We start from the raw sequence: 24,740 nt of genomic DNA, 5'->3' as shown, positions 1-24,740 counted from the left end.
AAGAAACAAAAAATGCAAAACAAAAAAGCCACATCTCAAATATCATGCCTAGATATCTTGCTGAGGACCCCTCCTCCCCAGGTGGTGGGGCAGGTGATATACTGAATGGTTTTTGGGCAGGTCGTCATTTCTCCTCTAATCATTTTCATATGGTTTTGCACATAAAAATTAAGATTTGAGTTGGAGACTAAAGAGTTTTTGCTTTAACCTCAGTTACTAACACTAAAATCATCTCACATTTGGTATTTCTCTAGCACGGGGCCTAGTACAGAGATTAGCATGTGTGTGGGCTGAATCCCGAAACCACAGGACAAGTAGATTAACTGTGTTTACTTGGTTTTTATGTTCTCTTTTTTTGGATATAATTAGCAGTTAAATTAGATTTACTTTAATAGTTTAAATTCTATTTTGAAAAGACAGATGTAAAATTGGAAGTAGGGACTGAAAATTATATACCTCTTCCCTGAAGATTTAAAATGTTAGTATTTGTCAATGTGAAAGTGTTGGGAGAGCATTCAACAAATTTTCTCTGTTCATTTGTAGAAGTTTTCCTAGTTACTGAGAAACTGATGTGAAAGCATAATGAAGACAGTTCTTATAAAAGATTTCCAGCAAAAGAGTGCACTGGGCTTATGAGAGAAATCCCTTACCCTCATATAATGGCATTACAAAATACAGAGCTGCCCCAAAAGCAAGAAAGGGGAAGTCCCAAGGACAGTTATTAAAAAGAGTAATCAAGTGTAGAATCCTTAATAGGAACCCATGTTGAAGGGCCTTAGGGGCTAGGGTTTTCAAACATGCTTAGAAATGGGAGTAGTAGGTGGTAGAGGGTCCTGGTGGGCAGGGAGAGCAGGAACTCCACTTCCTGTAGAAAGCTACAAACCACAATGGGCTGTCCTACCTGAGAAGTGGAAGTCCAGAAGAACCGCATATCACCCACATAGAAGAGGGAATGCAGCTGGCTGTGGGTGGAAACAGACCCATGAAGGAGAAATTGGAATACCAAGTCTACTCTATAGAATCCCATGGGGGACCCAAACATGTACTCTCCTTACCAGGGAGTAGTCCCAGGTCAAGAAATAGACACTTGACATCTACACACCAAATCTTTGGTTCTAAGAGGGGTCTTTGGTCTTCCACTCTCTAGCAATGCTCCAGGATAGTTCCTGGATTGTGGTCTCTTGTTGGAATTACTCTTACTGAAGATGAGCACAGAGTTAAAGAATAAACCTCAATGAGACAATCAATGCAGAAATTACATCCCCTGGTCCATATAACAGACCAATAGCCAACATATTTTAAAGTGTATAAGAGACACACAGTAGAATCGGAATGACCATAGTAAGGGACCATGATATAGAAGTGACAGAGAATCCTGTATAATAAAGAGGTCATATGCAAATTGACTGTCACACCCTTGCACAATATGGCTGCCCCCATGTGGTCACAACATGACCACCACAATATGGCTGGCAGGGGAGGGCAGTTGTGGGCTATCAGACCAGCAGGGGAGGGCAGTTAGAGGCGACCAGGCCAGCAGGGGAGGGCAGTTGGGGGCAATTGGACCGGCAGCGGAGCAGTTATGTGTCGATCAGGATGACAGGGGAGTAGTTAGGGGGTGATCAGGCTGGCAGGCAGAAGTGGTTATGGACAATCAGGCAGGCAGGCAGGCAGGTGAGCGGTTGGGAGCCAGCAGTCCCAGATTCTGAGAGGGATGTCCGACTGCTGGTTTAGGACATCCAGTAGTCGGACATCCCCTGAGGGGTCCCAGATTGGAGAGGGTGCAGGCTGGGCTGAGGGACACCGCCCCCCCCCCCCTTCCGGTGCACGAATTTTGTACACTGGGCCTCTAGTAGATGTAATAAAGAAGATGAGTTGGAAAAAAATTCTGTGGAAAGCTGTGTGAATGTAGTAGTTAGAGAGGAATAGATCAAGCCATATTTGAATTCAAAGTAAATAGTTCATTTAAAAATTTATCTACAACTCATAACATGTAAGAAATACATGAGTCAGTCTTTTATCACAGAAAAAAGGAGGTCGTGATTGCGTAATTTTAATCACTGTCTGCCTTTATCTCAAAAAAGAACCATGTATTCTACTCTTATTTTCAGTGAGGAAAGTACATGATCCTGCATAGACTTGGGTGTTTGGATGGCAAGATTTCTGTTTTATTTATTATTGTACCCCAAGCAAGGACTTCATAGTGGAGAGGATGACTTCATACTTAGTTTCCTGCTTCCCAAGAACATAGTCTCTCCAATAGTATGGAGACAATAAAAAAATTAGACATTTAAAAGATAAATCATAGACTGAGAGAGGAAATTATAAAATTAAAAGCATTCATCATTTGTGTTTCTTGTTCTTCTTTGCCTTTTAGCTCTTTGACTTCTAGTTTTCTTTCATGAATCATGTGAATAATAATATCTTCCTGCAAAATTTTTACAAAGATTTGGGAATGCACATGTAAAATAACCATGGGGTTGCTCTGCTTAGTTCTTAGAATATTGTATGAAACCAATATCTACCAATACTGGTGTTACTATTTTCTCTCAGATTTATTATTTTCACCATATTATCTGAAGTAAAATTCCGCAAGGGTGTATACTAAAGTTTCATTACTTTTGATAGCTATTATCTTGTTATCAAAAGTAAGGTATAATACAAATTTCTTTTGGAGAATACTATTGAAATAGGTCATCTTGCCTGGGTCTCTATCTCTTAATCTAATCTCTATTTATGCCTTTACTTTCTCAGTATATATATTTCGAAAAACACAGTTACTGATCTTTAGACTACTGGAATCTTGTTTCTTTTTGAAATATACTCAATCTGACAAATTTCTTAATATCTTGCACTCTGTACTCTATCTGGGTTTGCTAATAGAATCAATATCCCATTCCTATATGTTATCGCCAAATGTGTGCACCCATATTTGATGCTGACTTCTGATTCACCTCCAAACAGTACAGATAATATATATGAAGACCCATTGCTGAGGTGAATGGTGATTCATATGGTGACTAGTTTCTTGAACTGGCCAAAGGGCTCAAAGCCATTTCTTGACAGATGATGTCACCGTCAAAATTCTTATTTATCTTGAATTTAGAAACTAAACAAAAACAACCTCTCATTATCTTTTTGTAAAATGAAGACAATAACAATCCCAAAATCGGTTACCATGACTTTAGGAGAATCCACCATGAAATGCTGTCAAAGAGATAATTTTCAGAACATTGTAGTCTTGGATTCCGGGTTGTTCTGCCTCTTCTGTTCCTATGGTTCTTATGAAACTAGGTGGACTCTTTGCCCTCAAAGGGTAACTTTTCCCATGGTTTATTTTTTCCCCTCACACTCAAGGAAATGGTTGAGTTATGCTAGCGTGGATATTTCCCTGCTGAATAAACCCACAGGATGTGGTGCGGAAACATAAGGCAGAATAAATTGGATTGATGAAAGTTTAAACTTTTTAAAGAAAAGAGCAAAATTTGGTATAAAGAAATAATTACTATAGGCATAAAAAAAAGTTGTATCATTTTCTTCATGCAAGAAAGGACTCCTTTAGATTCCAGGGATCTCAAACTTGTTACTGATTCAGTTTCCATCTAACATGTGGGAACCCCCTTGTCTGGCCACTCCATTACTCTGACCTCTGAGTTACAAAAGGAATCTACTGGATGAAAATAACATGTCAGGTTGTGAAAGAATATAGCAGTCTTAAATTCCAGCAACGCCTCACAACGTAAAATCACAACCCAGCGGGAGATATTTACGGAGTCTCTTATGAATGGCATGCCTTTTAGTGTTTATAAAAGTCTATAGAGTGGCTCTGTCTCTACCGTATTATACAGCACCAGAAAGAGACTAGGAGACGTTCAGTGACTAGTCCACAGGCCGAGGTGTCTTTGGAACACAGCAGGGATGAGAATCTTGGCCTTCAGACTGCAGTGGCCATGCTCTAAAGTTCTACAGCCTGTAGCTGTGATGGGGAGGAGCTTGTTTGTATCATACTGTTCCTACCTTGTGTGTGTGTGTTGGGGGGGGGGGGAGGGCAGGTGAGGGAGGGGGGTTTGGTGCTGTGCTGAGGAGCTGGAGCCCTGGTTGGGAGGGGAAGCATGCGGTGCCCAGATCAACATATCTGAGCTCCCTCTCTTCAGGTTCACAGAAGGTTCCATAGCCCTGCTGGCTGCTGCATTTACAAGGGGGGCTCTGAGTCAGTGCTTTCTTTGCTCCTTGAATCGAAAAAGTTTTGAGGTAAATATATCTCATCATCTACCTCATTACCCCAAAAGAGAGTCTCTGTTATAGAGTCTAGGGATGCTCATTGCACTAGAGAGGCACAGAGCACCCCAAACATAGTCCAAAGAACTCGTCTAACATTCATCACTTTTTCTTGTTTCCCAGTGTTCACAATTTATTCACTTAGTTATTCGTTGAAACAGCACTCATTCATTTACTAAGTACATTTCCATTGATTGAGTGCCTCCTTCATGTCAATTTTGCATCAGGCACTGGGAATATAGGAAGTGGGAAGACAGATGTGTAAACAGGGTCATGGGGCCTCATTGGGCAAAGTTTGTGCATCATACGCACATGGGTGGGGTCCTTCATCTTGTCTAAGGAGACCCAGGGAGGCCTCCTGGAGGAGTTGTCATTGCAGCTGGCTTCTGAAGGGTGGCAACGGAGCACCGGGTGAGAAAAGGTAGATAAAGGAAGCTCTGGAGAGTCTCTGGACCAACAGGCCTTGATACAGTCAGAGCCCAAAGTGCACGTTCGATGGCAGGAAGATGGGGGTTAGAGCTAACAGGGAGCTAGATCAGTGCAGTTTGCTGAGGTTTCATCTAAGGATGCTGATGTGGAGTCAGAGGCAGGGGGCGCTTGATGGCCAAAGCACTGAGAGAGTGACTGTTGGCATAGCTGGGGAGCAGTGGTGCAGATGCGAGAGAGCGGTGGCCAAACCAAAGTTGTAGCAGAAGGGACAGAGGGAAGCATGGCCAAGAAGAGGAACTAACAGGGTTCTGTGAATGGAAGGGGCAGGTGACCCTGCAGTGTGCTCCAGGATGATCCACTGTCTTCATTTGTTTTAGTTGAATTTTAGCACCAAAAAAAGGCATTCTCACAATTTCTGTCCAAATGTGAGTTACAAAGGAAATCTACTGGATGAATCTACTGTGAGTTAAACAACTTTAGTTAAAAACAAATGAGATTAGAAATTTATCTGTAAGTATTCATCCTATGTACTGTATGATGTAGAGAGAAAAAATTTGCCTTATATATTGTAAGAGATGAAAGATTCAAATGCCCCTCTCATCTTTGCACTGGGCACCCGCCTGACAAGAGCTGTGTCTCCTTTAGTAGGAGCTATTCCCACAGTCAGGGGAATGCTGGGGCTTTTACCCTGACATCAATTAAATGACAGCTTCCTCCATAACAGTTCCTCCTATGCTCTCTTGTCACCCTAATCCTTTTGACAAACTCAATATTTGAAAAGAGGTTTATATTTACGCCAGACTTTATAAAGATATTGCCAGGCTCTCCCGTCCCAGCTATCTTTAATGTAATACTGTTTATGTTTAGGGAAGAACAAAAATAGAAATGTTTATACCCGGTGGGGTGAGAAAAGAACTAATGCAAGCTGGCACCATCAGCTTGGTGGATCCTGTTTGTGCAAACAATTCTTGTTAATTATAGGCCTTCTAAACAGACAGCTTTATTATACTGACCATATGTAATTAACTTGACTTTTCTTTCTCTAGGTATGAAAATAGAATGCATTGCAATTTCCTCTTTACTTATTCTCAAGCAAGGACTGCATATCCTTTAGTGGACACAGTCTAGCATTCATCTTTTTTTTTTCTTTAGAAGTTCTGAAATCACTGTATGGCATTAAATTGAATAGGCCTAGTATATCAAAAATAGAATTATAATTATGAAAAGTCAGTTAAAAGGAGAGTGAACGGTAAAATGAAATGAGATTTTTAATGGCTTGTCGGCAGTTATAATTAATGAGATGGAGCTTGGGCCATGGATGTGACCTTCAGGTAGGCATGGGACGAAGGCCTGTGTGAGTGGGCCCCGGGAGGAGAATGATTTTTCAGAAGACAATTCCTCTCTACATCTTGCCAGCTTCTGCCTTCCCCTCGGTCAGGACTTTTTCTTGAAGTTGGGCTCCCAGGTATGGTCAGGAAGCTGCGGTCCCATCATTGGGCGCATGAGAGCATCCCTGCAGGAGGCAAAGCAGGCCCGGCATACAGGCCCGGGAAGAAGGCAGAGCCGCAGCTAGACAGCGAAGTCTGGATTTGAGAAACCACTTGTTATCTTGCTCATAATAGGAAACTGCTTTTCATGACAATGTTAATTCAGAGGTCGACCCACTTCAGTTTATGGTTTACGCAGTGATTTTCTTTGAACACCAGTTGCAAACAGAGAGAATGAGACAAAGGCATGCTGGCTTCAGCGCCTGATACCATCCAACTGCACAACCTCCTCGCACACCGAGTGGGTTCCTGAGGCTATAAGAATTGTTTTTGTCTGATAAACACAGGTCCCTTTGAACTCTGTGGGGGTTCTTTTCCACTGGCACTTTCTTATAGCTGTATGCAAAGTCTTTTTTTTTTTCCTGGTCTGATTTGGAATCTAAAGAGTCTACATGTGAGCCTACCCCCACCTCCTTCATCCTTTTGTTAAAGCATAAAACATTGTAGTTACTGTAACATCTGTTATGTTTCATACCCCGAGGCACAGGCAGGCAGAGCTAAATCTCTTCACACACGCACACACATGCTAACCTCTTTTCCTGCTCATGCACATAAAATGGGTTGACTGGAAGGCAGAACAAATCCGAACAAATATCTAGCAACTGGTTAACAAAGGCTGTTAGTTACCCATCTGATTACTATCAACAACAGTCTGTCTTTCAAGGGAGCTCACAGAGAGGAAGTGCATTCTCAGTGAGGCTGGGACCTACCTGAGATTATAAAATGTCACTTCTGGGGAAAGATTTGGGGTGAGAAGGGGAGGTTAGAATTTATATTTATGGCACTAGAAATAGTATCCTCTTGGGAGACACCTAAAAAGCACATGCAGATAAATGGCTTATTATCTCAGGAATGCGTTAAATAGTCAAATTAATTCTAAGATCAATACCATTATGGCTGTTAGCTCTATGATTCTACAGTGACCTATAGGAGTTGTAGAAGATTGGAGAGGAGTAACATGCCCCCACTCAGGAAGAAGGTGGAATTCTTACCTTCATTCTTGCCTGCGTTTATTGTTCCTTTGCTCATATTCCACAAATGTCTAGTGACCCTTCAGTGTGGGGTCCCATTTTCCTCTTGTTCTCACCTGCTTCCTTTAATATCCCAATCAGAACTGTATTCACTGTCATCTATGTGTTGATGGATATCACATTTTTATCTGCAGTTCAACCACACCTGAACCACAGAACCACCTGCACCTACCTACTCATCTCTCCACTGGGATTTCCAGTGGGGATCTCCTCTCAGGCATCCATAAAAGAACTGTTGGGTTGTTTCCAAACCCCCAAACCTGTTTTTCCTCCAATCTGTCGTATCTCAGAAATGCCCTCAGAAGTTGAGCTGCTCTAGTAGAAGGTTGGGTGTCATCCCTAATTCCTTACATTCCTTATTTCCCCAATTAGTTTAAAACATCTCCTCAATCTGCCCTTCCCTCCTTCTCCCTGGACTGCAGTCTATGTCCTCTGTGGTCCATCCTCAACACAATGGCCATAGGAGCTTTTTAAAGCACAAAGTGCCCTGACTAGGTGGCTCAGTTGTGATCTCTCTCTCTCTCTCTCTCTCTCTCTCTCTCTCTCTCTCTCTCCCCTCCTTTTCATCTCTCTCTAAAATCAATAAACATATTCTCAAGTGTGGATTAAAAAAAATAAAAAATGGGGAAAGAATTCTAACCTCCCCTCTCACCCCAATTCTTTCTCCATTTCCTCCCCCTTCCACCCCTTGGCATACACCTTGGTTTCCTTGCGCCATAGAACAGGGTTTGTGAGAACAAGAGCTCACCTCCATTTATTGTGAATATTTTCTTGGAGCCCAACACAGCCACTCCTTTACCTTTGCCTGCAGTGACAACAGCAGAGTGGAGTAGCTATGACAGAGGCCATACGGCCTGCAAAGCGTAAAATACTATCAGTACCTTTATAGCAAGAGTTTTCTAGTTGCTCCCATTGAATAAGATCTACACCTTTCACCTTGACCTTCAGGACTCTACCTGAACTGTCTCAGCCTCCCCCTCGGCTCTCCTGGCCTCACCTCTCATACGCCCCTGCCTTGTTTCTGTTGCTCAGTTATCCTGATTCATCCCCACCTCAGGGCCTCCCCCCGGAATGCCCTTCTCCCAGGTGGCTTTTTCCTGTCACTCAGATCTCAGCTTAACGTCTCCTCAGCAGTTCCTTGGAGACTGCATAACATCACTCTGAGCCTCAGTCTAAAAATTGTCCTCTGTTATGTACCACTACACCATGGCACTTACTACTTCTTTTATTGATTCTGTCCTTGTCACTAGAATATCCACCTAATGAGACGAAGAACCTTCTCTCTTTACTTTCCTGTAGTGTCTCTAGTTCCAAGCAAGGCCAGACACAGCGTCGTTACATGTGTTTGCTGAAGGAAGGCTGTCATGCCCCTGGCGGTGGATGGCCCAGTGAGGGAACATTAATGGGATCAAGCAAGTGATTAGAGTTGACCATGATGAATGCCATGAAATTGGGCACAGAGCAGCAAGGGTCTCTGAAGTCTTTTGGGGACATATCAGGAACTGAGTACATGCACTTGTCAAGAAAAATTGAAAACAAGATTAGAAATGTGGCTGTGACACTGAATTCACAATTCTCTGCAAGGAATTCATAAATACAGCTCCTGCTCTGTGTGCAGTGGCTTGTTGCATGCTGAGAAGCAGAGTAGCTATTAGACAACCAGGTGCTGGTATCTGGAAATGAGAATAACCACAGCTTCACCAAAATAAACCAAAGGGGGCAAAACAAAAGAAAAAAACAGCATTTATTTTCCCTGTGTCCTCTGACCATACATCACCTGTCAACCTGTCCTTGTCAAGGTTGGTGATTTGAAGGTGTGAGTGCAGAGTTCTCTTGGGCATGCTGGGCCAATACAGAAATTCACTTCTGCCCTCAAGAACAACCCTCAAGCCATAAATTTCAGCTTGTGTTTCACATTTAAAACATATGCTTTTAACATCTTGAGTGTTTGACTTGGGGCTATTGGTACCTAAGTAGGCCTCCTAGTGAGGCATGTAAATTTTATGAAACCACAGATAACATCAACTAATAGGCCACGCTAGGAGTTCTAGCAAGTTTGCTTTTTCTCTGGGAGGAAATGGAAGTACAGTAATTAGCTGGGGTTTCAAGATGTTTTGTGTGACTGTGTAGAGAACACTCCATGTTTGTCCATGAGTTGGGTAATTATCTCTTGTATGCCTTTCTCGTTTTAGTGGAAAGAAGCTCGGGCCATATAAAACTCACGGAATGAAACACTCTGGAAATGCTATTACATATTGATGCCATGCGATGTGTTGTAAATCATGTACTGTGAGGGGTCGGGGGTTCTGTCTAGACTAGACTACATTGATGTCTGCCTGGGTGAATGTCAGTAAGTCCCCTTGCTCTTCTGGACTCCAAATTTCTTTCTTTTTTTAATTTAAATTCTTTATTGTTTAAAGTGTTACATAAGTCTCCTTTTTCCTCCATTGACCTCTCCCCGGCCACCTCCACCTCCCAGCACATGCCCTCACCTCCCCACCCGCTCCGTCTGTGTCCATTGGTTATGCCCATATGCATGCATATAAGTCCTTTGGTTGATCTCTTACCCCCTCACCCCCTGCCTTTTCTCATAGGTTGGACAGTCTATTGATACTTCTATGACTCTGGTTCTATTTCTGTTCATCAGTTTATGTTCATTATATTCCACAAATGAGTGAGGTCATGTGATATTTATCTTTCTCTGACTGGCTTATTTTGCTTAGCATAATGCTCTCTATTCCATCCATGCTGTCGCAAATCGTAAGAATTCCTTTTTTTTTTTTTTTTTACAGCAACGCAGTATTCCATTGTATAGCTATACCACAGTTTTCTAATCCACTCATCTGCTGATGGGCACTTAGGCTGTTTCCAAATCTTAGCTATTGTAAATTGTGCTGCTGTGAACATAGGGGTGCATATATCCTTTCTCATTGGTGTTTCTGATTTTTTTGGGATATATTCCTAGAAGTGGAATTACTGGGTCAAATGGAAGTTCCATTTTTAATTTTTTGAGGAAACGCCATTCTGTTTTCCAGAGTGGCTGTACCAAATTTCTTCCTCTCTGAAATCAATATATATACATAATATATATGTATATATATTGATTTCAGAGAGGAAGGGAGAGGGAGAGAGAGAGAGGAACATCAATGATGAGAGAGAATCATTGATTAGAATCCTCCTGCATGCCCCACACTGGGAATTGAGCCCGCAACCTGGGCATGTGCCCTGATTGGGAATGGAACCTTGACCTCCTGGTTCATAGGTCGACACTCAACCACCTGGCTATGCTGGTCAGGCTCCAGATTTCTCATTGATAAAATGGGGCATCTAAGTGAATGTGTTCAGAGGTTGCTTCTTACTTTAAGGTTATGTATTATTTTTGTCTCCGTTACTAAAGGATTATACTTAGTATGTTTGATGACATATTTATTGAGCTCTTACTCTGTGACAGTCTAGAGCAGAGGTTGGCACTTTTTTTTTTTTTTTTTTGCTGTGAAGGACCGGAGGGTAAATCTTCTAGACCTTGGAAAGCAAATTATCTATATTACTAGTAGACTATGCTGTTGTAGCACAAATTCAGCCACAGAGCATGCATAAACAAATGGGCAGGGCTGTTCACCGTAAAAATATATTTACAAAAAACAGGTGATGGGCAAGATTTGGCCCATGGACCATCATTTGCCAATCCTTGTTCTAGAATCTAGACTAACAATTATACTCTCTAAATATTACAGGTGGCTTTAAAAAATAAATTTACATTATTTAGATATAAACTCTTTCACATGTAAACCACTTAGAAATGTGATAGAATATAGTCTATAAGTGCTACTTAAAAGTAATCACCAATCAATAAATGTAATAGACAGGCATTGTTGGTTGAGAAGAAGGGATGGAGAATAGTGCGTGAGGTCATTAAGGAAGGATACAGGTGGATTCTAGGATTGCATTGTGCCTTGAAGTTTTCAACATTATATTCATTCAAGGTCTGTTGCACTGCATATTAGAACAGAGATATTAACAAAAGTACATGATACTTTTCAGTGGCTTCCTACCTGTTCTGTTTGTTAGAGAGCAGGAGGGAAGCAGGAGGGAAGATCATTCAGAAAGGGAAGATCATTCATGTTGGTGATGTGGGAAGGTGAGAGAGTGAGGAGCTGCTTGTAGAGTGACTGAGGGGTCTGAGTTGGGGAAAAACAGAAGAGAAGTGGAGAGCAGGTAAGTTTGAGAGGCACTGACAGCCAGGCCCAGGCAGTTTGACAGCCCGTGGAACCTTGCAAGCAGAGAATGACAGTGCAAGCAGAGCACAGCTTTGCCTTCCAAAGGCTGGTGTGGAGTCCACGCGTCTGGAATTGCATAAGACACCGTAAGCTAATGTGCCTTCATCTGTGTGTGCAAATTCCATGAGAACTGGGGCACTCATGATGCTGCATCTGACTTTTCTCCTTTCCAGTCTTCCTAAAAGATTTATCCAAAGTAGATTTCATTTTGCCTTTCTTCATTGAATATTGCTGTTAATTATTCACTAGACTAGAACAATGTGGGGTGCCTGCCACTTTTGTTAAGCTATAGGCATCTTGTTGGTTTCTGTGGAAGAGTACAAGGTAAACATTCTTAAGTAGAGAATTTTTTGTACTGGTTTAGAAAAAAATGAGGTTGCTGTGGGCTGTAAAATATGTGAGGAAAGAACACAATGAAATGCACTGATTATGTATTATGAATGATATTTATCTGTTTTCCAGCCATATGTCTGTTTCAGCTCATATGAAGAATTTGGCGAGCTTGCTCCTATGAAAGAATTGCCCCTTTGGAAAAGCTTTAGACTGGCCCCTTAGGAGATTCTTATGCTATCCCGGAGAACTGAGATCTCTTCTCAGATAAGCAGGTTAAATAATCCCCTGATAAAGTGAGTGAGTGATTCTGTGTCTTTCTGACTCATGCAGACCAACATATCTGTATTTGAATAGCTTCCAAGAAAATGTACATGGGTTTTATTATTATACTGATTATCATCACAAGAGGAATGACCTCCCAGTTAGGGTTTCCCATAACCACCCTCGGGTTTAATGATTTCACTAGAAATGTTGTTATAGTCATAGTTACCGTTTATTACAGAAAAATTAGAAAAGTTAAGTGCATAGAGCAAAGTCTGGGAGAGTCCAGGTGTAAACTTCTATTTGTCCTCTCCTAGTTGAATGACCTGGACAGTGCTCAATTCTCTTGGCAATGATATGTGACAATATGAATGGAATAGTGCCACCCAGAGAATCTCATTTGAGTGTCAGTGTCCAGGGTTTGTTTGTTTTTTCTCCTCAGTCAATAGCCATGGAACGCTCATGCGACTACCTTAGTTAATTCAGTCTCTAGCCTTTATAGAGGTCAAACTGACACAACATCGTCAAAGTCCCCACCATGAGTCACATTGCTAGCATAGAGGATCTGGGATGGCCCAAGGCCCTCATGTATACTAGGGCACTTTTATCAGGCAGGATATTTCAAGGTCTTAAAAATGATCTCCCAGTAGACAGTGAGGGGTCACACTTTTCTTTGGAATATGCAAGGATTGAGCACCTCAGACCTATGTAACCTCTCACTGAATTGATAGAGTTCTGCCAAAGGGTGGTCCCTAATCAGTTCATTTTCAATGGTTGGTCATGGCTTTCTTCCTTTGGCAGGCCTTTCACACCCTTAGCAGGTAGACTGTGATTTACATGAAATTGTGTGTAAGAGGAGATTAAAATTGATGATTGATATTCTGCCTGGTACTCAGGGTGTTGTCAAAAGATACAGTGGGGCCATCCTCATGGTACATACAACTGTGAAATAGGTGAAAACTCCCCTTTACTGCCTAGAGTGGCAAGGGTGGGAACTTGAGACCCTTCCAGGCCTTAGGTACTCTGCTGAATGCTTCATGGGAATTGATTTACATGTTCTTCTCAAATCAACTATTGTTTTCTTATTTCCCCTCAATTTTATAGTTTGTTAAGAAAAAAGTGAGGATACTGGTGGTGGCCTCAAAGTCCCACAGATCAAAAGTTCCTCATCTAAGATTTAACCCAAGTCAGTCAAACTCTGAGGACCATGTTACTTTCATTAATGATTAGGTGAATGGAGGGCAGGTTTGTTGGAATCAGTCTGATTTATTTGCAGTGTTAATGGCAGTTGGTTCTGAGAAGACCCACAAATCATTCGTTTTTCAATACTGGATATGATAGAACAATGTTTCTATGTGAACAAGAAAGCCCTGTTCTTAATACCTAGATGTGCACTGTCCAGTAGAGTAGCTGCTAGCCATGATTGGCTGCTGAGGACTTGAAATGTTGATAGTCCAAATTGAGAGAAGCAGTAGCATAAAATCCACACCGGATCCTCGAGGACTTAGAACATACACATGAGATGAAGATGTCTCAAGTTTTATCTTATTGATAATATGTTGAAATGATATCTTGGATATACTGGGTTAAACAAATTAATTGTGCCTGCTTCTTAACATTTTTTAATGTAGGTATTGGAAAATACAACATTACATGTGTAGGCCATATTTTGGACCTTTTATTGGACAGCATGCTTCAGAGCATTTACCATCACACTTTTCTTGGGACCAGCTAGCATTTCTCTTCTTCAGTTTACCTCTCTTGTGTGTATGTCACTTCTTTTTAGCTAAATGATTATATACCTCAAAGGCAAATATGTGTCTTACATATGGCGTCCTAGCCACTACCTACCATGGGTAGCATGTAGCGGGTACTCAAAAAACGTTTGCTGACTACAGAAATAAATTACAGTGCTGCCTCAACATTCTTGCTGTGTATGACCCTAATGCTTATCCCGAAAGTTCCTAGAAAAATCTGGTCTGTCTTGGAAAACATTTTATTTCTGGTGTATAGATAAAGACCACCTTGGGACTCAGTGGAATGTCTTTGGTAAGGAAACTTTTTTGCACAATGTGGGCTTGTCTCCTGAGTTCTTGCAGCTTGCTCCTTCCCTGGAACCCTGATATCTGCAGAGGTAGTATCTTAGATGAGAAGATACGGATTTTCCACTATCAAACAGAGAGAGAAGAAACTGATAGTCCAAACTGAGTGTGAATTGCGAGAAAGAGGTATTAGCGCCAGGAAATGGTTTTTTTCTTAAAGCTGAGGTCTGGCAGTTCCTGAATATGTGGCAAAACTAAGTGTAGGAATATTTTAAACCAAGTGCCCTAAGGTTCTAAGCGATGCCTGGAATGATCTTGTGCAGTCCCAGTAGTTCCCGGGAGGGCGGGGTGGGCAAATGGTCATCACCACTTCCACAGCAAGCACATGGCCGCTCCTGCAATAATCCAAGTGCCTGTCGAATAGAAATGGTTCATTTTTATATTTTTAGTCATATTAACACCATTTGTAATTCTAAAGTTATAAATCTAAAGGAAATTGCTTTTTAATGTCCTCTGGCACAACATTAAGATTTTGCAATTAGATTTTATAGCCTACAGTCATATGCTGCAGGTCACAAGGCAAAATTAAGACTCCTCTGCACCAGGAAAGTTTCCTGTAGGTGGTGCGGGGTACTTACTTATAAGCCACACAGAGTTTGAGGCAGGGCAGCCCTGGCACCACCTTCATAGCCTGGAGGACCAAGCTGGTCAGAGTTCAGGAGTCTGAGGGTCTTGGCCTATGAATTTGTATGATCTTTTAAAGAAAGTCTGTCTTGGTGGGTGGCTAAGTAGAAATTGCTTCTTGTGTGAGTTATCCAGCAATAAATACCTGCCACTGATTAGTTTGGTTCTTATCCTGCAGTTATTCAGAATAATTGCTCCATATGGTCTAATGAAATAGGAGGTTTCCATGATCTGAAATGTTAGACAAAGGGAAGGCAGTGCCAGTTGGCCAGGAGGAGCTGGAACCTAGCTTATTGACATCCCAGAAGCGTCTTTTACCCCTTGCCAGTTGTGTCCAGGTAACCTTGCACAACTCAGAATTTCTTGGGCTGCAGGAGCCTGGACCCCCACCTTAATGTTGATATTTAGATCCTGAGATTGAACAAGTCTTTCTGTTCTGGCCAGAAATTCATGCAAGCAAGCGAGAGCTTGGGGAAACAGTGGGAATCATGAATTCCACTGGATTCAGAATTGGAGTACATTTCAACCGGTCATGATGGCAGTTGATTGCAGTGAAATTTTGCTTCCTAAATTTCTTTTGTAGTACATGTCCAGGAAAAATATCAAACACAAATTATTTAATTCTGTATTATTCTGCAATAACCTAACTTTGAAAAAATATGTCTGAAAGTCACACAAGAATCCCTTCGACGAGTACAGTGTGCCCTCAGCCTGCCCCCAGCCAGCCTTTTTCTAACCCTGCCTCCCCATGCTGGCTTGCCTCTCCTGCCCTTTCTGGAATAGTGTATGGATTCTTCCCTATAATTTAACAGGTTTGTGGCTATTATTTAGTGCTTACTTACATTGTGAACATATAGTATACCGTGCTTTCCAGGCTGTAAGGCATAGCTTAAAATGAGACTTGTGGTTTTTAAATTAGTTTTGCATTAAGAAGACCCAGATCAGGAATGCTTCAAATGAAGTGAAGGATCACAGCTTTTGGTTTCTTAGAAATCCAGCAGGCAGGCTGTGCAAGATGAAGCAGTGAACTTCAGAAGAACCCATTTCCAGAGTACAGATATTTTACAAACTTGCAGCTCCTGGGTTTTTCCATGTGCAGAATGGATTAAGTGTGTTACATGTCTTTGCAAAGAAAACATGACAGAACCCCTGACTCACATGGAGCAGAGATGCAACTAAAAACAAAGATGATGCCAGACAGCACTGTTTGCAAGTTAAAGCAGTGCTTTAATGTGTCATGCTTACAAATAAAAACGTCAATGGAGATGCTTTATGCATTTTTGATATGTTGTATTTTTTTTGCTTTTACTGATATAAAGATGTTTAGTGTATATTTTATATATACAAAGTAAATATATGTAATATCCAGTATATACTTATGCAAATACACATGTATATAAGCATATATATGTGAATGAACATATTGATGACTGTATCTAGACATAACTATGTATAAATATATATATATATACACATCTGCATCTAGATATAAGTATATGTAAATATATACTTATATATACTTACCCATTTATATATCTGAGCATGTGTATGTGTATAAACATGTATATACATACATTCATATACATATATATGAATACATTATACCTAAATATAGATATAGTTATTTTAGTCCCTTAAAATACTATATTTGAAGAGTTGTATGTGCTCTGATGGAGACTAAAGCATGGTCTTCCCACTTGGTTATTCTGCTAGTGCTGGGCTGGGGAAGATAGAGATCGGTAAAAAAGTCACAGGACTAGATTGTCCTCTTTGCATGTGGCTTTGGAAGGTCATGTAATTTCTTTGCCCTTTGCTTTGTCAACTATGAAGTCCAGGAGGTCGATTGCAGGATAGCCAGTGTCATGTCCTGCTGGAATGACTTTGATTCTACTAAGTCCCAGATAGGAGTTACAGTGAAAATAACTGAGCTTGAACATTTGGAGGAACAAGATTGGCTTGCTATTTTTCAACCTTGCTACAAAGCTAAAGTTAGGCAGAGTGTGTTTGCCTATTTCTAAGTGAACTGATATAACCAGGCGCTGTCTTGGAAAAGACATGATGAAGGAGAGTAATTTTCCACTGTTGGGTTCTTCCGCCGCGTGCCTTGTTCTGTGTGGTGACCCTGGTTTCTCTCTGCCTTGCTCTGGGACCTTCCTTTTTCCAGTTGTGCCCTGCCCACTGGGCAAATTGAGCCATTCTTTCCTGTCTCCATCTGAAAAAACCCACCAATTTCCTGCTTTCCAATTTAGCTCTTTTGGTGGGTGGCAACTGCTGTTTTCAATAAATTATTCCATGCTGATATATTACTAGGTGCTAAGGATTAATGTATTTTATACATTTCTTGGAAAATTGGTTGTAAATATGGACGTTATGGGAACATTTCTGTCGTCCTATTTTGGTTTAAATTCCAGCTTATCTGCTTACCACTTATGTTACATTTGGCAAGATATATAACTTGTCAAAATCTCAAGGTTTTTAACTTTTACTTTTTATTTCTACAAGAAAGATTTTAGATCTGGCTTTACAGGATTATGAACATTAAATAAAAGAAGTTGTTAACATGTAAAAATATCTAATCAGTTCCTAAAACCAAGTAAACACTGAAAATATAGACAGTAAGAAAATAAGTGTAAATAAGAGACATCAGTTATTCTGATTTCTTTTTTTCATGAGCATCAGTGTTTGTGAATTTGCATATTTCCTCTCTGATGAAGTGTTTTGCCTTGACCTGCCACTCAACAAACACATGTGGCTTTGGGACTGCAGAGGTAAGAATGTCAACAACTGTAGAAACTTTTTATAAGATTTTATTTGAGCCAAAATCATAACAGTTGCCAGGGAGCAAGATCTCCAGTGCTCAGGAAAATAACAGTTTTGCAGTTTCTTTTATGTATTTAAAATTAAGGAGGGAATTTAAGAAGATTAACGAAGGTGGGAGAAAGCGAGGTGGGGATTGGATTACAGGAGAGTTAACAAGATTATATGCTCCTTTGAGGGTGGGTACACTTATTTCCATGGTGTGTTAACCTAGATGCACAGAAACAATGGATAGGGCTTGCTTAAAGCAAAGATAAACCTTTTACTAACAAATTATATGCCTGAGGTGTGACTTACCCACCTGACCTATCCAGTTAGGAATTTATGATCAGATCGCCCTGTGAAATTACTTTCCCTAGAACCCCTTTTTTTTCTCCACGAGACTGAAATCTATTGTCATCACTTACAGAATTCCTGACAGGACTCAGGTAGCTGAAAGCTGATGTATCTTATTTTAGGGGGTGGAACATGGCATGTGGGTGCTGCCGACCCACTGTGGTAAGTGCACTTGACTTGCTGTGAGTGACTGTGGGTGGGACAGGCCTGGAAAAGCAGGCAGGAAAGGAGGAGGAAGGAACATGGTAGCAGTCCGGTCACAGTGCACTAACCCGGCACAACCCTGCCATGCTTTTCTTCTTCTTATGGCTTTTTAAAATTCCACTCTTTTGTTTTCCGATCATATTTTTAGCTCAGAGTGCATTGGTCAAATGGGTTATGTGATGCACTGAAGCTGAAAATGAAGTCCCTAGAAGGGAGATGCAGGCCAACTCTATAGAGTAATAGTTGTCTTTGCAATAGGATGGCTCCTTTCACCACCTGGGAAAAGAAAGGGCAGGCAAGGAGTATTTCCAGCATGCCCAGCCAAGAGTACACCCTGCCTTGCTCCCTCTGCCCCGCCATGCCCTGCCCCTCCTGCCCCCCCACAGAAGGGTCCTTCTGCAGAAGGGGAGAACCCAGCTCCTGCATTTTCAGAACAGTGTCCTGTGCCCCCCATATCATAGCTGAATGCTTAGACTGCTTAGAAATCCAGCCATTGCCCCTTCCTCTTTTCATTCCAGAATGTTCTTCACTCCAATAAAGCCGATCAGTGATGGTATTGACATTTTCTTCCCCCTTATTTACATAAAGACCCTTGGATCATAAAACCTTAGGAGTGAAGATGGTGAAAGTTGTGGAACTTAACCGACTTATAGATTATGGTTATTAATAACAACAACAGTAAAGACAATAAATGCTGTATTTATAGGTTGGCATAGTAGCTGGCTTTGGGAGAGTCCACCTTTCGCAACTGTATCTTTTCTCTATTTAGTGAAAATAAACTCATTTTTCAACTGAAGAGGCCGTGCATTTTTTTTCTTCCTCATACTTTTAAAATGTGTCACATAGGAAGGTACAGTTTTGATTTACGGCAGCTAAAGAGTCTAGTGTAGTGGCTACAAACACCACCTCCCAAATCAGGAGCTGAATCTTACTAGCTGTTGACCTTGGCAAGACTTGGTTTCCTCACCTACAATAGGGTGGATGTAAGAAATCAGGAATTAAAATGTGTCAAGTACATAGAATAGCACCTAGCAGATGGCATGCACTGTTTAAATGTTAGCTATTTTTGTTAGCTGCTTTACCAATAATCATGTCGTCAGCTTTATTATTATCTCCATGTGTGGTGGTAGATATTGATTGAATCAAAATATAATTTCATGAGAATCGGGAAAATTAAATCTTGATTTGCATTTTTTATTAAAAAAATCTTTATTGTTAAAAGTATTACAGATGTCCCCCTTTTCCCCCATTGACTCCTCTAGCCTGTTCCTGCTCCCACCCCTTCCCCAGGCCTTCACCACTCTATTGTCTGTGTCTGTGGGTTATGTATATATGCTTTGGATAATCTCTTCCCACCCACCTACCCACCCACCCCCACCTTCCCTCTGAGATTTGACAGTCTTGTTCCTTGCTTCTATGTCTCTGAATCTATTTTGTTCATCAGTTTATTTTATTCTTTAGATTCCACATATGAGTGATATCATGTGATATTTTGGTGCCACCTGTGCTTCTGTGCTTCCCCAACCTCCTTTGGCCCCTTCTAGTTGAACCTGTGACTCAGTTTCCAATATGGATTTCAAGTTTGCCAAAGAAGTTTTGTTGCCCTACTTACTTGATTCCTTAATTGACTAAAATTTGAAGGAGAGAAAAATGAAACTCAGGCCACTCAGAGCCGATCTTAATTCCACCAGAGAAGTTTCCGTTCAGTGTTTGCCCGCAATCTGCTGGATCTCACGCGACCAGTGCTGCAACCCAGCCAGGCAGAGCCATCCATCAGGTTTTTGGAAGGACTGTCAGGTTTTGGACAGGTGCTGTTCTTCATCAGCACAATCTCCTGTGATCCTTACTTATCAAGCACTGAAAGGTTTTCTTGGCTCATAGCCATCATTACCTTGGATATCTTTAGAGTGTTTTTTTTTTTTTTAAGCAACTTTTACTCCTTTTTCTTTTTTGGAGGGCGGGGGGAGGTGACTAACTTGAATCTGTGAAGCTAGTCTCTAGTTTACATATGCGAATAATTTGGACCACGTTTATTAATACTGGGTATATGTTTATAAAAGTAATTTTTCTTGAAGCTGTGACACTAGGTTCTTTTAAAGATTGAATCAGTACACTTTTGATAGATGTTACTAAGCATTTATGTCGGTGCTTAAATAGTAGTAAGAAAAGGCAACATGAATCATTGCAACTCATTTTGCAATAGAAAATCAGTGCCAGAGGCCATATTTCTTTCTTTCTTTTTCTTTTCTTAAGCATGTATTTATATCTGTGTTTTTTTGAGAGAGAGGAAGAGAGAGGGAAAGAGAGGAACATCAATTGGTTGCCTCTCATATACACCCTGACTTCGGATCGAACTCACCAGCCAGGGCTGCCAGAGGCCATATTTTAACACTCATGTTTGTGCAATGAACGGATTAACTAGGATGATCACTATTAAATATGAAACACTGTCGATAAAGCATTCAATTAAAATGTACAGATTTTATGTTACTATTTAATTTCCACACTGGTCATATTGCCTTCCATATTTAAGGTCCATTTCATCATATGGTTCTTTCAGTAAGATCACATTCAGAAAGATCAGAAGAGAGGGACAGGAGGGAAAGGTGAACACATTACTTGGGGAAAATGAGCATGTATTAAGAAAGGCAATGTAATTGAAAATTATACCTCCCTCATTCATTACCTGCTGTGTCCCATCTCCAGATCACCTCACTCTCCCTGGCCTTTCTTTGGCCTCTGATGAGTTTACTCAACACCACCTGCCCTGGTCCTCTCTCCTCTCCAGACTCTGTACTCTGCTAGTTCTTCTTTTGAGCCCATAACTGTTCATTTTCTGATTTCTTAGAAAGCATGATCAATAAATCTTCACGCTATTATTGAATTCTGTTATTTTGTTGGTGAATTCTATGGATAGATTTTCTTATGTTAAGGTTTTCTGAGCCATCCTTGTTTTTCTTAATTAAACCTATCACATATGAAAATGTGTGTGTGTGTATATGTATGATATGCTGATATTTAGCTGTGTTCTTAAAATGAGATGGCCCATAATTTTTCTTCCTCATAATGCCCTTGTCTAGCCTTAGTATCAAGATTATCAAGATCATAATAGCCTCAAAACTGCAGAAATAAGAGCTTTGACTAATCTCTGAAATAATTTATATAAAATTGGAATTATATGTTTCTTCAGGAATTGGTAAAACTTAAATGTAAAACTGAGCCTGTAGCCCTTTCTGACATACTGTGCTTGGGAGTTTATTATATGTTTTGTTTGGGTGTTTGAAACTCTAATAACAAAAGAGTGTGATGAACAGTATTTTCATGCGGGGACTATGCATATTCTTATAGGTTGAAGGAAAGGGGCATTATAACAGGAGTGTAATCGGAGGATACAAGAGGTAATTTAGGGTTAGGGTCAAAGACCGGGGAAGAGAATGGATTGAAACCAAGTTGCAGGGACTGATCGTCCAAAAGAGGACAGAGCGTGATGATTCTGATCCTACAGGAGAAGTTGAGGCGATAGGTATAGATGCAGGTATTTTTCAGTGAGACAGATGGGTTCGTAGGAACTTTGTCCAAAGGTCCTCATGGGACCCAGTGAGTAAGAAGGCTCTGTGATGCACAAAGTTGAGCTAGACAGACCCTGTGGAGGAATGTGCATTAAAAAATCAAAAACGGACAAAATATGCAGATTACCCAACGTGGATGTAGTACTAACCATAAAAATATACAGTTTTAATGGGGAAGCTAGTTAGCAATTTAAATAAGGAAAATTAAACAATATTGACAGAACTATGTGCTGTTAACTCATTTTCACCTCTTTGCATGACTTCTTGTATTATTTTAATATTTTAGGAAGTAGTGTAACCATTGCTCAATATAGGATTTAAAACCTGAAATATGTGTCTTTATCCTTTTTTTTGGTCACTCTCATTCAATTCTTTTAAATGAAAATAAAGATAACTGCATGGGAAAGGAGTTAACTCAAATCTTTCCTTCCCTTTTACCTAAGCCCCAAATCATCTCTCCTTTCTATGTATGAATACTTCCTGTAATGGTATAACTACCTGCATTTATAAATACTGTGTTTAAGGGAGATTTTAGCACTAGTTCCCTAACTGGATTAATAAACTCCTAGAAGGACTGTTTATTAATAAATTTTTATAGTTCCAGTGCCTTTTATATACTTTGCTATAAATAAGTACTTTGTTTCAATTGACTTGCTTATAAGATGAAAAGTTTATATAAAGTACTAAAAAAAACCCAAGATACCATATATATATATGAAATTTTCAAAAACCACATGCCAGTCTCTACTTAACTCAACCTTGGTTTCCTTTAACAGAATAGAACTTTCAGTTTGTCATTTCCCCCCTCAATAACTGATAACAGAGAAATACCATGTTTGTTATATAAAGCTATTACTTGAAAATAATCCATCTCATTTGCATCAACAAAGGCATTTTTATAGGACATGTTATAGGACATGCGTATATTCCTATATTAGATCTGCTTTTAGCATCTGCTTTTGCTGAAGGACATTTTTCCTGTGCTGCACATTTTTCCCTTGAACCAGTAATTTTGTTGATTTGACAGTTATTATGTGCCTATTTAGTCAGCGTGATAGCACTCAAAATGTTTAATCCCAGAAAAAGAGACAATCAGATGACATGGCTAATTGTCAGGGATGATGGTAAGGTATGGCACAAATGGCAGGTGAATCAATGCATATTTTTGCAGTGTCAGAAATGAGCTAATGAAATTTACTAGAATGGCCCATGAAACACCATTGTAGCCATTTTCAAATACTGTCATTTTATAAGAATAGGACTCTGGGCTGGAGGCCATTTAATAGGATTTAACAGTGCTTATAAAACACACATACACACACACACACACACACACACACACACACACACACACACACACACCCCAAAACAAACACTGTCTCTAGAGAGAAGCTGTTTCCTGATTTCCCTTAGAAAGAAAAATGCAGATGAGGCCTGGAAATCACTGGGGACCTCTCATGTAGGAAAGGCAAGTCTAATCATGGGGCCAAAGTAGAAACCCAAGGGAAGGGATCTGGAACTTCTACTTTGAAATAAGGCAAATGGTGCTCCAAATGGTGTTTGTCCTTGTTCCGATGCAGGGCTTTGGTGATTTCTCCAAGTCTTCAGCTCTTTCCTGTCAAGTTGCAGAGGAAATGGTCTTTTCTGTGAATGCTCTGTTATTTTCTGCCCAGCCAGAGCCAGTGGGAAAATGCACATCTGGCTTGTAAATCACCACCAGGCGTTGATGCCTCGCTCACTCTTTATTGGGTGGCTGTCCTTTGCGCTTTATACACTCTCAGTGTGGATTGTGTGACCTCCTGATGGAATCCTCCAGTGCCCCCCCCCCCCAGGGTCACATTGGGGGACCTTTACATCCTCTCTGAAATGTAATGTTTGCTACCTGAAGTGCACTCTCTGTGGTCCCCAAAAGAAAAATCATTCATTTTTACCTTTTCATTTATTTATTTTTCCTGTTTAGAAATTGGCCCCTGGTTACGGGAGTTCAGAGCGAAGAATGCTGTGGATTTCTCGCAGTTAACATTTGACCCAGGACAGAAAGAACTTGTTGTAGGAGCAAGGTGAGAGATCTAACGTTTTGTCACCACACGTATTTCCGGACTTCATTTTACGTCTGTGCTAGTTGCACATGAGCTGCTCTGCCAGAGGTGATGAGTGCTAAGTAATAATTCTTCTATGTATGAAATACAGTGTGAGTGTCATAAAGCAGCCTACTAATAGTAGGATCACTCCTGCTTTTTACAGCAAGTGTTCATTGGGCCTTCCCCATGTGCCAGGAACTGTTCTAACATGAATTCATTCACTTTTTCCTCCCATGAATCCTGAGAGGTAGGTATTGTAAGTATGGTCAACATCCGTATTTTAGAAATGAGGAAATTGAGGTAGGAAGTGGATAAATACGTTGCTTGGGGCATGTTTATTGTGTCTGATAATAGATGGACCCAGGTTTTAGACCCTCCAGGCAGGTAGGCTCCAGAAAGCATGTTCTCAACTTCTCACTAGATTCCTCAGTAAAACTGTAGAGATCAAGAGACCATAATGTCCACTCTGGCCCATGTTACCTTTTTGTGTGACCATGATGAGGCTATTTAACCGCCGACTGGGAATTCAAGGAAGTTGTTACTCTTTATATCTCTTAAGGTGCACAAGTTCCTATATTCAGGCCAACATTTGACGTTCCAGTTTGACATCAAGGCCACTAGAACACAGACAGCACAGATCTTGAGTTTTCCCCTCAAACTTAGCATGATTTCCTTAGAAAACAGACATAATCCGAGCATTCAAAACGTCTGTTCTTGTCAGAGTATTTTGAGTATTTAAAAAACACTGTAAGCATCTTTTAGGAAAAGTGACATTGAGCTTGAAGAAAGAGGTAATTTGTAGATTTGGACTCTCCTGGAATCTAAGCAAAGTATTTTTGGACAGTGAAGTG

The 24,740-nt window shown here is 40.6% G+C and overlaps 1 protein-coding gene across 1 annotated transcript in view; it reads left to right on the top strand.

Annotated features, from left to right (window-relative positions):
* Positions 1–24,740, top strand: part of SEMA5A (semaphorin 5A) — a gene marked incomplete at its 5' end in the record, with an annotated part of 244,625 nt that overhangs the window by 18,908 nt on the left and 200,977 nt on the right. Inside the window, one exon of the mRNA XM_081089965.1 lies at positions 23,769–23,868. Coding sequence (XP_080946091.1) covers positions 23,769–23,868 — 100 coding nt within the window. The remainder of the gene's footprint in view (positions 1–23,768; positions 23,869–24,740) is intronic.

Source organism: Myotis nattereri (genome assembly GCF_964212035.1).
Source record: "Myotis nattereri genome assembly, chromosome: 4".
In the NCBI taxonomy this organism is placed as follows: Eukaryota; Metazoa; Chordata; class Mammalia; order Chiroptera; family Vespertilionidae; genus Myotis; species Myotis nattereri.
Note: the sequence above shows the minus strand (reverse complement) of the source record. Positions and strands in the feature narration are given on the sequence as shown.